The sequence below is a fragment of the Haliotis cracherodii genome, unplaced genomic scaffold (genome assembly GCF_022045235.1).
Source record: "Haliotis cracherodii isolate W230 unplaced genomic scaffold, xgHalCrac1.p SCAF_15, whole genome shotgun sequence".
Taxonomy (NCBI): Eukaryota; Metazoa; Mollusca; class Gastropoda; order Lepetellida; family Haliotidae; genus Haliotis; species Haliotis cracherodii.
In genome coordinates this window covers 8,652,431-8,669,024 of record NW_027266270.1, presented here as the reverse complement: position 1 = coordinate 8,669,024, position 16,594 = coordinate 8,652,431, and the positions used below count along the sequence as shown (strand labels likewise).

Here is a 16,594-nt window from a genome sequence, read left to right as displayed (position 1 = left end):
ATAAATAAATCAACCGCCGACGTTCCACAAAGTAGTTGCCCGGAATACGGGGTTTCCTGATTAATGAGATTTCACTGTATACTAAATATTGAATAACTCAGCCATGTTAGGTGTGAGGTTAAGTGTTTGACCAGAGCAAGGCACTTTGAAATCTTTGTATCCTCGCAAATGTAATAATATAAATGAAAGTCAGTCCGTCCAACAAAACAACATGAATCAATTCCCAAAGAGAACAGATTTACACATGCAATACAAAACATCCCATAGTATTCAAAAATGCCAGCGCTATCGCTAATCAAAGCTAACCGACTGAATGACAAAACAATGTAAACATATTCTAAGGTTTATTTAACACCCAGCTTCATCAACAACACATCATCGACAGCCACATCACATTATAGCCAAGTCAAGCGTCTCAGTGCATGCATACATGAATATATCCACAAAATTGAATGATATTGTTACGCCTCGGGTCTATTAATACTGACGAAACATTCTCATCGTGTAATCAGAAGAAATATTACCATGACAACCACCCAAGCTCTATGACAACCATTTATAGATGAATGACCAGATATTTCAACATCCTTGACGTGGGCGCCATCGCGTTGACAACTTTTTCAGAGGTGGTTGATATAATTTACAAGTGCCAGGCCAGTTGTGTTGGTATATGCATAAACAACGTTCATTAAACTATGTGAACACTCAATGGAACCTCGGATATGACCACCATGGCACAATGACCCGACGGACTCCCAAACCTGAATAAGCTCAGAGGGACAACCATATTGACTCAAATCAAAGGAATCGATCGTAGTCTGTACGTTGTCATCGGGTTTACAGCAAGTTTAGGTCATTTCGCTGTGCTAGGCAAGCTTGTTGGCCGGTAATCTCTACTAGAAAGAATCTGATCAATATTCCCATCGTTACTCACGGCAGTCGTCTGTACCCCACACTAGCAGACGACACACCTGTCACTGCGCCGCCATCTTGGATCCGGTGAAACAACTCCAGAGAGATGTTGTCAAGCTTGGAGGATGTGTAGACGAATGAGGAAAGGAGGTAGGATAATATTTGGTTGTATTTTAAAGTATTCATTCCGTTTTGTCAGTATATGCATTGTGACTTCTCCGTTATGACATGTCGACAACCGAGTTGTATATATTTGATGCCAACTGCGCATTTACAACATTTGGTTTTATTGATGCTTGATATTGATATCAGCAAGATGTCACTGCAGTGGACTGATTATTCTTAATAACTGGTGACATAGTTGCATTGTAATTTTAATGGATATTATTCACGTGTAGTGAGTGAGTATGGTTTTACGCCGCTTTTAGCAATATTCCAGCAACATCACGGCGGGGGACACCAGAAATGGGCTTCACTCATTGTACCCATGTCGGGGATCGAACGGCGTGGCGAGCGAACGCTTTAACCACTAGGCTACCCGACCGCCCCCTTTTTGTTCACGTGTAAGGGATGCATAATGTCCCAGGAAAAATAATTATATCAGCACAGGTAGAATGTTATTTATAAAATAAAGGAAACATTAAGCTGGACCTCATTGTTGTTTTCGATACTTTTTCAACAATGCGTGTCCTTTTTATTCATTTTTGTTAAAAAACAGTGAACTCTCAGACCTCCTTGTTGTCGTGATCGTCCATATATGGATGAATGTGCAAAAGGACTCTAAACGTTTAAGTAACAATCCACGCCAACAAGGAACGTAAAAAATGCAATCCACTAAGTCACCGAACAAACCACCCGATCCCCTTTTTGTCGATTGTTACGACAAGCGAAGATTACTAGGGAACAATAGCACTCGGAATCCCGACGGGTTATAATCCTTTAATGAATGCATGCTATACACAAGTTATGAATCCAACAAATTGAGTTTACTTGTAAGGTATGTCCGGTAAAGGTGGAATTCAACCACCACCACCAACAGCCACACATCCCTGATCAACCAGCGAATTAACAATCATTCATGCTAACATTATATATTGACTATTGTCTTGGTATTAATCGATTTATCGTTTCATAAAGATTTACAATCTCGGATCGACCATTACAAAATTGTGTCATCGTTTTCAAAAGAACATCACTGATATGCAAAGGAAAATATATATGAAATCTTTTTAATTCATAACCTTTATATATTTTTCCTTCCTGAAATATTATTAAAAAAACGCATACATGGAATAAAGGTGACGGATTATAACGTATTCAAGCTCTATCCTTGTATGGTGATCCCATGTAAAAAAACCATGTGTGATTATTTTGCAATTGTACATACGAATACATTGTAATTTACCGTCATGCAAAAAATCATACGTAAAGTTCCTTTTTAAATTCGGAAGATACTGATAGCATATGCTGTACATCAACCAACAGTGCATGGAGTGCGTTCCCAGTAGAAAATGCGTATTTTCTATTGTCTCCTCCGGTTCTTTCGCACCGGTGTCTGACCCACTGATTTGTCACTAATCCCCTGCAGGGACGTCGAATTTCCCTGGAAAGAAGTCATATGCACATGGCTTGCTTAATCCGGATTAAGAGGGGTCGTCTTCAAACCAAGGAGTAATTCAAACAGCACCATTTAAGCGGATTAAGCATCAAAGGATACGGCACTGGGACTTCATGTGAATAATTTTGGTTTTGAGGACGACGTCCTGCGACTACCCAGTCCACACCGCCGTCCGAATGGTTACACTCTGATCCTTGACTAGTCCCAGTTACGTCACACGGGACATCAACTTGACCACCTGAAGGCGATAATTACATGCTGCACACTCACGCATGAGGTATATTCAAAAGGTTGGCCTTGATTTTGAATCAGGTTAATTGGACGCGGGTGGAGCGTTATCTTAATAAGTTGGTCGGGTATAATAACCTTGTATTTGCCAAACTGTAAGAGAGAACCATATGTGTGCAAACTGCCTGTCGGGCAACGCATTGTTTTCGCATAGTTGGGTATTTGTGAACACCTGGTGACATTTTCAGCGAACCTTCGACATAGTTATCACCACTATATTGACTTTTACGCCCACGAAATCTGTTTTTCAGGATAATCTAGAATGATATTCTCTGGTGTTGGTTTTTATATTTAAGACAGGAATGGAGTAAGGTTTTTGGTACCTCCTAATCTGTTGACTGGCATTTGGAGAGTACCCGGGTTTGCTGCCAGAAATACAGCCCATTTGTGTAATGCAGAAGGCTGCAGTGTTTGGGAGTCTTCATATTCACCGAAAAATTCTCTGTGGGTTTGACCAGGCAGCGCTTCCTGGGAGAAGTGTCATTCGCTGTCTGGGCTGCGTGTAGAGGGGGCAAGGGCCCTGAGCTGATGATGAGCCTAACCAGAGTGACTGTGTCAGGATCACCCAAACCCTCTTTGCTGCATGTTCTATTTTAATCTGTAAATAATAATAATGACAATAACAATAACAACACTACTAATAAAAAATGCTTATCAATAATTGGCTGTAACTTACTTTACAGCCATATTTCCATATTTATGGTTGTTTCAACTTCCATGTACACCATGTGGAGCTTAGGCAGAAAAGCTAGAGAATGGTTCATGTATTTGCGTGAACGTGTTGCAGTTATTACTACTGCTACCATGACAAATACAGCCAAGCCTGTTAACAGCCCCAATACACCTCGGCACGTATGATCACATCTCGGCGTTCTTTGATTTCCATGGAAACAAATCTGTCTGTGTTGCCATGCAGGTATTACGTGCGGTATAATGATATAAATTCCTGATCGACATTGACAATTTTTGGTTGGTTGATTTGTTGTTTAACGCCGCACTCAGCAATATTCCAGCCATATGACGGCGGTCTGTAAATAATCGAGTCTGGACCAGACAATCCAGTGATTAATATCATGAGCATCGATCCGCGCAATTGAGATCGATGACATGCATCAACCAAGTCAGCGAGCCTGACCACCCGATCCCGTTAGTCGCCTTTTTCCACAAGCATAGTCACCTTTGACGGAAAGCATGGGTTGCTGAAGACCTATTCTATCCCGGAAACTTCACGGGTCCGAGGTTATGCAGGTCTTGGACGATTATTTCTTTGGGAACACCCACGAGCACTGTCATTGTGCTGACAAAATGAGGGCGAATTTTGGATTCGAACCCATGATAATAGGTTTCTGGCACGCCAAAGGGACGAAACTCTGCACAGCGACTTGTTACATTTTCTAAGAACATGTACATGTTTGAACTGTTCCATGGTAATTGTTATATTTCCTATAAATGCATCCCTCTTGTAATTTGCATGATATTGATGAATCAATCTTTGAGACAATCTAGAGGAGTAAGTGAGTGAGTGAGTGAGTGAGTGAGTCGGGTTTAACGCCGCTTTTAACAGTATTCCAGTTATATCACGGCGTGCCCAAAGGACGCTACTCTGGACAGCGAAATGCGGCGCCTTAGACGACTGGGCCACCCGTGCCCCCAAATCTAGAGGAACAGTGTTCGTACCAACATGTCGGCAGGCGTAGGTGGAATGTTGATATTTATCGATATGTACATATTTTTGCAAAAGCCGCAATTCGGACACATGGAAATAGTCGTAGCACTAGTATCGCTTTGTAGAACTGGGCCCTGATTCACACGCACGCACGCACGCACGCACGCACGCACGCACGCACGCACGCACGCACACACACACCTCCCGTCATAACCCCTCTTTATTTCCCCTAAATCAACCAGACGCAGGTCCCATCTCCCACTACTGTTAAAAACAACAAGGATTGTAGTGAACCCGACAGAGCCAGGCCATATTCTCCTTTCTCACCTCTAACCATACCATAACAGTAAACTTCCCTTCTTTACGCCTTAATTTTCCTTCTCACGGACAACCAGGTTTAAATTCTAAAATCTCTGGCTACCTTACCTACGCTTATTTTCAGGAAGTCAGGCCGATTTTTTTTATTATTAAACACAACCACACCTAACCTTCTTCGCAATTCTTTCCCTGCCTTAAACAATCTTTCTCCAACACACCTAAGCCCCTTGTTATTCCTTTCTAGCATGTCCTTAACAGGATCCACCTCCGTTGATATGTATCTTGTATAGCAATCGATTCCCCGAGACATGTTAGCCGTGATTGAAGATAGAAACGAAGGGTAATTACCGGTCGTTCCAAGACGCATGGAGTATTGAAGTATTGATTTCCACCTTGTGATATATTTAAATATATACATATATACAAATGTATATACAAACACAAAGTTTTACTTAAAAAAATAATTGTGAAACCGATTCGGGCATAACAATATTATTTGAAGCTGTTAATAACACGCGCTATAGTACCAGTAACCAAAGCTTGGCCACCTCTCTGGGGATCATGGGGACTTATGTTGCCTGAGCTTCCTGCTCGATACCCCAGCACAATCACACTACTAGCCAATATTAAAGAATGCTCAGCAATGAGTTGGACCCTTGAAGATCCGGGGTAGAATAGGTCTTCAGCAACCCATGCTTGCCGTAAAAGGCGACTATGCTTGTCGTAAAAGGCGACTAACGGGATCGGGTGGTCAGGCTCGCTGACTTGGTTGATGCATGTCATCGATCCCATTTGCGTGGATCGATGCTCATGATATCAATCACTGGATTATCTGGTCAAGACTCGATTATTTAGAGACCGCCGTCATATAGCTGGAATATTGCTGAATGCGGCGTTAAACACCAAACCAACAAACCAACTTAAAACTCTGGTTGATGATAGTCGATTATGTTTGTTTCTTTGTTGTTTTAGGATCAGATTCCCGTTCACACGGAAAAAAAGATCTTTCAAATTTACTGTTTGATTATCTGAATCCCTAGCAATTACAAAGTCAACAGTAAAGCAAAATATGCTTGACAATGAACCTTTCATCACAAGGGATACAATGAGGACGTTTGTGAGTAAACCGACAGTGGCCAATACGACATCGTCGTAAAACGGCCTCATCATGTCTTGACTGACAACACAAGTAGGTTTGACCCATTGTTGGTTTGAGTTCATGAAGTTTATTGATTCCTACCTGGGTGTTCCACCTTTTTTTCATTAGATTCCGAGCACAAATCTTGATAGTTGGTTCGAAATTGTTGTACGGGATAAGGAGTGGAGATAAAGGTTTGTCAAGAGCTGTTTTAGCTGCAGCATCGGCTTTTGAGTTACCTGCTGTGCCTACATGACTTGGCAACCAGCAAAAGACGATGTCACATTGGCCAGTAGAACGATCATTATATAGCTATTATATGTCGAGGATTATAGAATGATTCGAGGAGATACTTTTAAGCTGCCGAAGGCAAGACAATAAATCTGAAAGATAATGAAATATTTACATTGATTTTGTTGTTTTATCTGTGGAGATAGCTTTGGCATCAGCGGTGAAGATCGAACTATTATCGGGGATTCTTGAGGAATCAGTTGTGGATCTAGTGGTGGTGGCACTTGCAACTTTGCCACCATCCCTGGACCTGTCTGTAAAAAAGATATACTTTGCCTGTAATTGGTTATATTCTTGTTGATATATCAAAGGATTTGTTTTGGCTGATTGAGGGTAAGGTCTGCCTCCGGCTTCACCATCTGCCAGGGAGTGGAATACAGAAGTCGGTATGATGATATACTAAATCTATTTTAGCTGCAGTGATGTGTGACCAGGTTTTATAAATATCTAAACAGGCTTTCCAACACAGCTTTAAAGACACTATTGTACACGTGTTTGACTGATTTGAATGCAATTTAGTTATGTATTGCAATGGTAGTTTAATGCGGCGTTTTTCAAGGGATGGTTCATCAGCCTCCACAAACAGACTGTCAACAGGAGAGGTCCTAAAAGCTCCAAGGCAGGCCTTGGTTGTGTATAATGTCTAATGCAATGTCTTTTGCAGGATCCACCATAGACAATGGAACCGTAATTCGAACCATAATCTAGTTTAGAGCGTATTATTGAAGTGAAGAAGAGTTGTTGGACCCCATCCCACTTTTCATTTAGATACTTCATGTGTGGCAAGAATGTCAGATGACGGTCAAATATAAGGCCCAGAAAATTGGTCTCCTTACCACCTTGACAGGAGTACCATCTTACAATAAATCTGGATCCTTATCCGATTTGCATTTACGACAAAAGTGAATGCAATTAGTTTTGTATCTAGAAAGTGTAAATCACTTTCGTTGTCCCAAACTTGTAACTGTCTTTCTATCGTCTGAATATTCTTACCACGACAAGAAGTGTTGACATCATCCACAAAAGTGAACCATCAGAACTTTAGTGATACCAAATGGTTAATGGTACTTCCGTTTTTTTCTGAGACCACACTGCATCTCACTCGTGAGGGTATTGATGTCCAAGTACCAGGCTATGCGCACCATGGTTTAAGAAACACCTAGTTAATGCTATGGATCGGCACTTAGATGGCCAGGCTTGGGTATAGGAATGCCACAAAGGAGGGAAATGTCCGGTTGTCCATAATTCATCAGATATATTGAGTAGCATTTCCAGACATGAATCGGGCAAGTGTTCCAGGAGCGGATAATGAATGTTGTCGGCTCCTGCAGCAGTGTCATGAGCTTGTCGTAGGGCAGTATGTAATTCATGGAGTGAAAATGTTTCATTGTAGCCCTGACAATTATCAGAGTTAAAATTGATCCTTTTCTTTTTCTGTTTTTGTTTGTTTGTTTTGTTTTTGGTATATCTGAAATTGTGGGTTATACCAGTGATACCTTTGGAGATTGCAAATGGATTCACTTTGGTGGGTTCAATAACCATGAAATGTGGCCACAAGTCAGAACGAACCGGCGCAATCTCGTCAGAAAAGGATTTGTCAGAATCTCTTCTTTTTGAACCAAGGTGTTGGGAAGCCATGTCAAAAGAAAACTGATTCAGCACTCCTTTTACCACCCACCATCGAGTATCATCAAAAAGGACAGTCTCATGCTGCAGCGAATCTCAAAGCTGCAAAGACCGAGGATAAAAGGAAATTTTACTCCAGCAAATTTGAAACGAAAGGCTATAGTTATCACCGGGTAAAAAGTCGGCTGGTTCGGTTCGGTCCATAACAATCGATTGGAGACGTATAGAATTCGGAGACCAGCATCACCAGATGGGCCCATGAGCCACCGCCTTCGGAAGCTAAAAAAATCGTGATTTTTCGATTCCGAGCCATAATCCCACAGAATCTGTCCCGCCCAGTTACCTTTTTTCATTGGATCGTGTACACAAATACCACGCGTTGAGTCAGTTCGCACATCGTCACTCTTTCCGCGACATTAACCTCCTGGCATAATGAATTTACTTACATTTAATCGTCACAATAAGCCCTTTGCCGTGCCCTGTCCGACATAGACGACCTTGGCCTTAATAAACCCCTCACTAAAAAAAGCCAGCGATCTGGCTATAATGAAATATGCACGAACCTCCTCTCGAGTTAATCTCCACTACACTGTCTGCTGAATAAATGTACCCGTAGGAGACTGAAAAACATGACGCGCATAATTACGAGAATGACACACCTAATTATGTTTGGAATGAAGGCTTGTCTCTGCAAATAGAACAATGATAGACAAATTAGGAGGAAAGACAGAGTGTTCCAATCGATCAGCTTCTTACTGGAGTACATATTATAGCTATTACCAATTCATGTTGGTTGTGTTCTGATACCGGAAGAATGGAATTACGTCGGAGGACATTTATTCAGTTTTCTGGTCTGTAAATACTCGAGTCTGGACAAGACAATCCAGCAATTGGGATACGGGGGCATGCATCAATCCAGTGATTGATATCATGAGCATCGATCCACCCATTTGGGATATGTTAACATGCATCAACCAAATCAGCGAGCCTGACCACCCGATCCCTTTAGTCGCTTCTTACGACAAGCAAAGTCGCCTTTTATGGCAAGCATGGGTTGCTGAAGACCTATTCTACCCCGGATCTTGACGGGTTTTGTTGAAGAATACTTTGCACAAAACATTTTTGGAATAATACAATTTGACAACCTTTAGAAACATAATTGTTCGCTGGACACGATGGATGTGCTGAAAAATTGAAAAAGAAAATCGTTGCGAAACACAAATTGATTTTTCGGTCCTACCTTTCACAGAATAAATTGTATGGTTATAAACAAAGACAGAAAATATATGTTTGTAACAAAACTTCAGGGGTTCCAGAATCCTATGATTGTGGGTTCAGAGGCAATATTCAGTCTAATTACGACCCAATGTTTGCAAACTCGAGCGAGTGAATGTTGTTTTGCGCCACAGACAGTAATTTTCCAATTTTTCACGACGGCCTGTAAGCTAGCGACTATTTATTATTATATATTTTTGTTATCATTATTATACAGATGAAAAATAATGACCTCTACACATAGCCCACACAGCGAATGGGACTTCTCCCAGCAAGCGCTACCCAGTCGAACAACCCAGAACTTTTCGGAGTATATGAAACCATGCAAGTTTACGCCCTTGTCGAACTGCCCTCAGACCACAGTGACTTGATATTTAGCACTTTTAGAATTTTTTATTTTTTACGTTTCCATGGCAACAAGTTGGATTTAAGTTTTAATATAGGGAGGGTTCACTTATGGACTATAACAAATAAACAGTTGAATATTTCCTTGCCAAACATTGCATGTCTATGTATAAAGCACATACTGAACTGGTGCCATTTGATATTAAGGAGTTTTAGAAATATTTATTTTAGAATTTCCATTGCAGCTATTTCGACATGGGCTAAGGGAAAATGTTGGGTCAGTTACCTGGTTTGGGACCATAACGTGTTAAAATGGGCGGGGATATAGATGACTCCGTCGACTATACGCTTGTTCAGATTGACGTGTGGTCGCGTGAATGAAGGATTAAACAAGGTATTGATTCCAGCTTCTCAGGCCTGAGTGTGACTCGGCCCGAAACATCCGGTGAGCATTGCTGACAGTGATTACTGAGAAATCTGTCTGGTGTATCCAGACTTGTACTTTGCGGTTTAAGTAAGAAGTGGCAGGTTGGTCAGCAGGCAGCAGGAGAACAGCATACGACCGATATTAATTATGGTTGGTTGTCATGTCACTGTAGATAACAAGGAAAGGAAATAATTGTTGCTGAGGCCAACATACGGGAGTTTTGCGGCTCGATCGAGGCCCCAACAGTGGCTATTGCAAGTTATGTCCTGCCTATGTCCCTCCTAGTGACCAAGTGATTCCACCCCTCATGGCACTTTCATTTGCTTGAAACAAAATGGTGCCGCCCAAGTCGATCTAAGCAAGTTAATTGAAAAACACGTTCACATTCCCTGTCCCACAACGCAGTGCTTGTTTACTGGAGCACAACACTTGACCACTTTGGTTTTTTACATGAAAATATTTGGTAAATATTTTTCCGACGATATGCATGCTTTGGAAATCCTGCAATCGGCCGAAATCTTCATGGCAGCCGCCATGTTGTTTACGAGTGAGTGAGCTAAAATTTGAAGTCACATCGGCATTATTTTAGCCATATCGTGACTATCAAGGGTTAAACGTAAATCATTTGAGACATATTAAAACCTGCCAACGAAGGACAGTAAAATAACTTATCACAGAAAAAAATTAAAACAAGTATGGAATCATAAAAAGGATACAACCATACATAACAATACTGGATAAAAACGGACTATAGGGGTCGCCAGCCACTGACGGTAGAGAACCATATTTGGGAACATGGGGACGACTTACAGTACGTATGCTACCTGCATGGACCACAGCAGGATTAACATGATCCCTTGAAGTGTTGGCGGTTATTGGCAAAGATAGCATAACATTTTAAAATGACATAAAAACGTGATAGTTCTGAATTTACTTTGAAAGATGTGGAACACGTAACCTCTCAAGGGAACAATAATTTTACAGTACCTTAATCCCCTTTAAGGATACCGTCACTAACAATCTCAGTTGCTAATTTAATCTACCAATGTTAATTTTGTTTACGAACAGGATGTCGATTCGAATCTGATTGGACAATGTTTAGACTAGTCAGTCCATCCAAAATGCAACTCCGGAAATGCCAGTCTACCTCGGCAAGGAGGAAAATGGGCTTTTATTGTCAGTTACCTCCCTTGCCTCGAGTAGATAGGTCAATAGCTATTGACCATTTGTTCGAATTCAAGATTTGCGCCGATTATCGTCATTGATCACATAGAGTATTCTCAGCTCTAAGATTTCCATAATGCTATTCCCATACTTCATCAAACAGTCACGACCCATGACGATCCGGGGTAGAATAGGTCTTCAGCAACTAATGCTTGCCGTAAAAAAGCGACTATACGTGTCGCAAGAGGCGACTAACGGGATCGGGTGCTCAGGTTCGCTAACTTGGTTGATGCTTGTCATCGTATCCCAGTTGCGTTGATCGATGCTCATGATGTCAATCACTGGATTGTCTGGTCCAGACTCGATTATTTACAGACCGCCGTCTTATAGCTGGAATATTGCTGAGTGCGGCGTTAAACAACAAGCAAGCAAACAAACAAATTTAGATATCCCGCTCACATTCAGCGGATCGCCTGAACGACACTAGGAGTATACAGACTAACGAACTATTTAGTCTTCGTTTCCTTTATCGACTTTGACAACATTTTGATTCTCGTATTTTCAGATTCAACAGGCTTTTAAAGAATGGTTGTCACCAGACCAAATGGCTGACGTCACCGATGATACCAATGACGTTACAAGAGGCATGAAAGACGTTTCCAGTCGGGCAACTAACGTTGTTCATGACCTTAGCCCTGCTATTAGTGCACTCGCTGTGGACCGTGATGCCGGACAAGTTGGTGTCGAGACGTTCACTTTGATTGTTATCTGGATTTTGGCCGTGACGGGAAACTCATTCGTTTGTATTGTCATTAACAGAAGTCGTAGAATTCAATCAACAACTAATTATTTTGTCATTTCCCTGGCGTGCTCCGATTTAGCTTTGGCGTTACTATGTATTCCTTTCATCGCCTCGCGCGTTATCACAAGCCGTTGGTTGCTTGGAGACGCGATATGCAAATTTGTTCGATTTGTACAATTCCTTGTGCCTTGTGTCAACATGTACACCTTGGTTTCAATAGCCATTGATCGGTTTTACACCATCATTTATCCCCTTAGTTTCAAAGTGACTAAAGGCACTGCCAAACGAATGATCACGTTTAGTTGGGCGTCTGCGGCCATCCTCAGCGGATTCTGCTTTTATTTCTACGACGTCATTTCTGACGTTGACGGCACCGGCCGAAGCGTGTGCCCTACTTACGTCTCAACTGGGTCTTGGTCCGGGATTGTGTATATTTTGTTCGTATTCGCATGCGAAGTTGTTATTCCATCTACAATCCTATTAACGTGCTACATTCGGGTGTTCAAACATATTTGGAGGATCCACCTGGGGTCAAGGTTGATACAAAGGACGATGAACCCAGTTCCAAGGACAAAGGTCAAGGTCGTGAAGATGCTAATAATCGTGACCTTGCTTTCCGTGTTGTTTTATATGCCTTTTTATGTTTGTCAGCTGTGGTATTGTCTTGCTCAGCCGTCCCGCGCGGATCCAACGTTGTATATCGCTGTGGCCTGGGTCATGTGTGGAACTGGAGTGACGAAGCCGTTCGTGTATCTGTGCTACAACTCGAACTTCCGACGGGGATGCAAGGAGGTTTTGTGTATGTCTACAATGCGTTGTTACCGTAGCAACACTTACGCGATCACAAACACATCCTCGTTTGGGAAAAAGAACCACATCGGGGTCATGGAAACAAGTGTTGCCGATCAAGGAATTCGAGATTCTCCGTCCAAATCATTCAATCGATTACACATGTTGGAAAAAAGTGCCTGGCCTCTTCCGTCCGTGACGTCATCAACCTATATTTAGATCAGTTCGTGTTGTGCTTTATTTATGTGTAATTGTATTTGTTAACCATGGTGCCTGAAGTATTTTTTTTAAATATCATTGTAAAATTGAAACAATATTATATACGCAATTTTCATTTTCTACATAAGAATCTATGTCCCCGTCCCAAAAGCAATTCTTGCCGAGTTCCATATTTAATATTTTTGGGAAGTGTATCAATAGGATTTATAGTTTAAAACGCTTGAAGGAACATAAATATAAATGAATACCAGGTCCTGCTTAAAGATCACAGTTTCTGATGTGCAGAGAAATTCCATGCCTTTTTGTATGGAAACTATATTATTTATGACCAAACACAGTTTGCAGTTTGTGTTTGATAGTTCCTTCGTATAAATAATGAAATTATGTACGAAACAATGTATTTAATTCTTTCCATTTTGCAATAAACTGGCACTTAAGCCAGGGACAATTACAAGAATATGCGATCGTGGATTTTATTACGGAAATTTTTACTTAATTTGTATTTAGCATAATTTGTAACTTTTACTATGAAGGAGTCCAATTTGACCCAGTTTACTGAACATTACTTAGTTGTTACAGATTAAATGACAACTTTAAAAGACAAAATATGTTCACGTTTGAAGTTTTTTACGTGTTTATCAAAACTACATGTATATAGGCCTAGCTGACATAAGTACATCTATCCAGACATGTCATCGATCCCAACTGCGTGGATCGATGCTCATGATATCAATCACTGGATTGTCTGGTCCAGACTGGATTATTTACAGACCGCCGTCATACAGCTGGAATATTGCTGAGATCGGCGTTAAACAACAAATCAACCAACTATCCAGACACGAGAGCCAAAAAGGACAAGGCCAGTATTAAAGAAGGCGGCGATTTTGACGAGCATACCTCATAAGCATTTTATGTAGATTGAAATTGTCAGATACTATTTACCACACATTTCTGTTATGTCTATTCAATGAAGTTAGTAAAACATTTCTGCCAGATTATATCACGCTGCATATTCAAACGTATATTTCAATGAACAGAGTAAAACACTTCTGCCAGATTATATCACGCTGCATATTCAAACGTATATTTCAATGAAAATAGTAAAACATTTCTGCCAGATTATATCATGCTGCATATTCAAACGTATATTTCGTACATCTAAAATTCGATCTGATTGTTTATGCATCTGGGAAAAGGTTGAGCACAAGCCCCTTCTATATTTTTTATACATCCCGTATTTCCTTGTTTCGTTTGGACACGTTTACATATCACATTGATGTGGTAGAAAAGGTCTTCAGCAACCCATGCTAGCCTGACCACCCGATCCCGTTAGTCGCCTTTTACGACAAGCATAGTCGCCTTTTACAGCAAGCATGGGTTGCTGAAGGCCTATTCTACTCCGGAATCTTCACGGGTCCGTTTTGTCAGAAAAAAGCAGCATTTCACATTGTAAACAAAATCAAATAATATTATACATTTAGTTAGAAAAAGCCGCCGGATACTATAAACAAATATGACGATTTTATATGTAACTATAGAGAAAGCGGTGCTTAACCCTTTATCGGGTGTGTATATTTATGAAGTTATCAAAGTGTCTGGGCGGTACCTTAATAACCATCTTTGAACTTCCGATTTCTAAAACATTTCCAGAATGAATCCGTCCGAAGGTTTGCCACATTTGGTTTTGTATTGATGTGTAGCATACAAGTTATTAAATAAATCTATGAAAGTCTTTCAGTCAGTATTTCGCATTCAAGGTGCAACATGTGTATTTGCGTTGCATTTTATTGATTATTGTCATCGATTAGTTAACCAACCAGCACATGGTGTTATTTCTGATAATCCAGTGATCCAGTGATTGACATCATGAGCATCGACCCACGCCTTTGGGATACGATGACATGCATCAACCAAGTCAGCGAGCCTGAGTATAGTCGCCTTTTATGGCAAGCATGGATTGCGGAAGACCTATTCTACCCTGGATCTTCACGGGTCTCAGGCTTCTTTGGGACAAATCCCAACGAGAAATCAGAGCAGGAAAAATTCAAAAACTTAATCTACAAGAATAAAATGTCACATACAAGCTAAGGTTAACTGTTTCTAAAATACAAATAAGAGGTGGGTTCCAGTTGTTGCTCTAGATGTGAACAACATAAACTTGATGACACAAATTTGCCATAATCTTTGTATATATTGTTTAATCTTTAAATATTGAATAAAAGTCGTTTTGGTTACAATTGCATTGCGATTATTTGGAATTTAGGTGAACCGACCATTTTTGGCCAACCAAGTCGGCGAGTCTGACCACCCGATCCCGTTAGTCGCCTTTTACGACACGCATGTCGCCTTTTACGGCAAGCATGGGTTGCTGAAGACCTATTCTACCCCGGATCTTGATTGACATCATGAGCATCGATTCATGCAGTTGGGACATGACCACATGCATCAACCAAGTCGGCGAGCATGACCACCCGATCCTGTCAGTCGCCTTTTACGGCAAGAATGGGTTGCTGAAGACCTATTCTACCCCGGATCTTCACTGGCCTGCTTCCCTAATGATTAAAAGTGGTTAATAAAGTGCCTGTGAGCGGGTGGTTTCAAGAAAACAAAACGCGTCTGAGTGACAGTGGTAAATCTGGCATACAACCCCTTGCACGTGCTGCCTGAGGTCACGTGCTTCATGACGCGTCACAAGCTACATTCTTTCGGAAACGTTCTTGCCACATAAATCACTTATTGACATAGACAGACATTGGTGTATTTTCCTGTAGTTTCACATCAAAACAAAATGTCCCATACTTTTTTTGCAGAGTATATAAAAACAAGCCTTTCGTTGTTTGGTCGGCTCACACAAGGTTTAAATACTATGTTTCCAGACCATGATTTCCCTATTACCATTTGACCTTGATGGAATTGTTTCAAATTCTGATCTCATAGAAGTCTGAGCGAAAGCGATATTTATAGCCAGACACTACGTGCATTAACGAATGCAACGTTACCATAGATACGAGGTGGACACAGTACTTCCTCGTTTTCAACGTTCCGGAATTCAAACTGAGAATACTGCTCTTAATTGTTATTAACAGGAAGCTTGTGCGTGATTTCCGTGGCATTGTACCAATTGGAAATTCCTTCGTAATGAGGATGTAGAGGAAAATAAAACTGAAAGGTGAAATGGGTTTTAACATCGCGTCCAAGATTATTGCACTTATATAGCGACGTGCATGTACGTGTGTGTGTTTGTGTGGCTGCTTGTACTAGTCCGGACTGATGCCGATTTATAGTGCTAGATCACTAAGATACCATGCCGCAGTTTAACATGAATACCCCACTCAGACACAGTATACTGACTCCGAGCCGACCAGTCCTTGTTTTAGCCCCTTAATGCCGAGCGCCAGACAGGATAACAACAAGTACCATCTTTTAACGTCTTTTGGTATGACGCGGCCGGGGATCGAACACCTGGCCTTCCGCTCTACCACTAGACCACGGAGGCGGTTGTTTCCACTTGAAAAACAACCCAGGCTATTATATTTAACTCTATCCTCAGACAGTATAACACTCATAGTCGAGTTCGAAACCCAACATGGATACAATCGCGTCCGGATAGCTGTAGGAGTTCCTTGTGGACAGTAGAGGTCTGGACATTGTGTGAGACGAGTATTTCATAATGCATTAGGAGGAGGAGGAGGAGGAGCAGTGGTAGTAGTAGTAGT

At 41.2% G+C, this 16,594-nt stretch overlaps 1 protein-coding gene across 1 annotated transcript; it reads left to right on the top strand.

Annotated features, from left to right (window-relative positions):
- Positions 1–984: 984 nt before the first annotated feature.
- Positions 985–12,919, top strand: LOC139461778 (probable G-protein coupled receptor 19). Its single transcript, XM_071243238.1, has 2 exons — positions 985–1,062; positions 11,634–12,919. Exon 2 carries the CDS (start codon positions 11,673–11,675, stop codon positions 12,876–12,878), a length of 1,206 nt encoding a protein of 401 aa, XP_071099339.1. The 5' UTR covers positions 985–1,062; positions 11,634–11,672; the 3' UTR covers positions 12,879–12,919.
- The last annotated feature ends 3,675 nt before the right edge of the window (positions 12,920–16,594 follow it).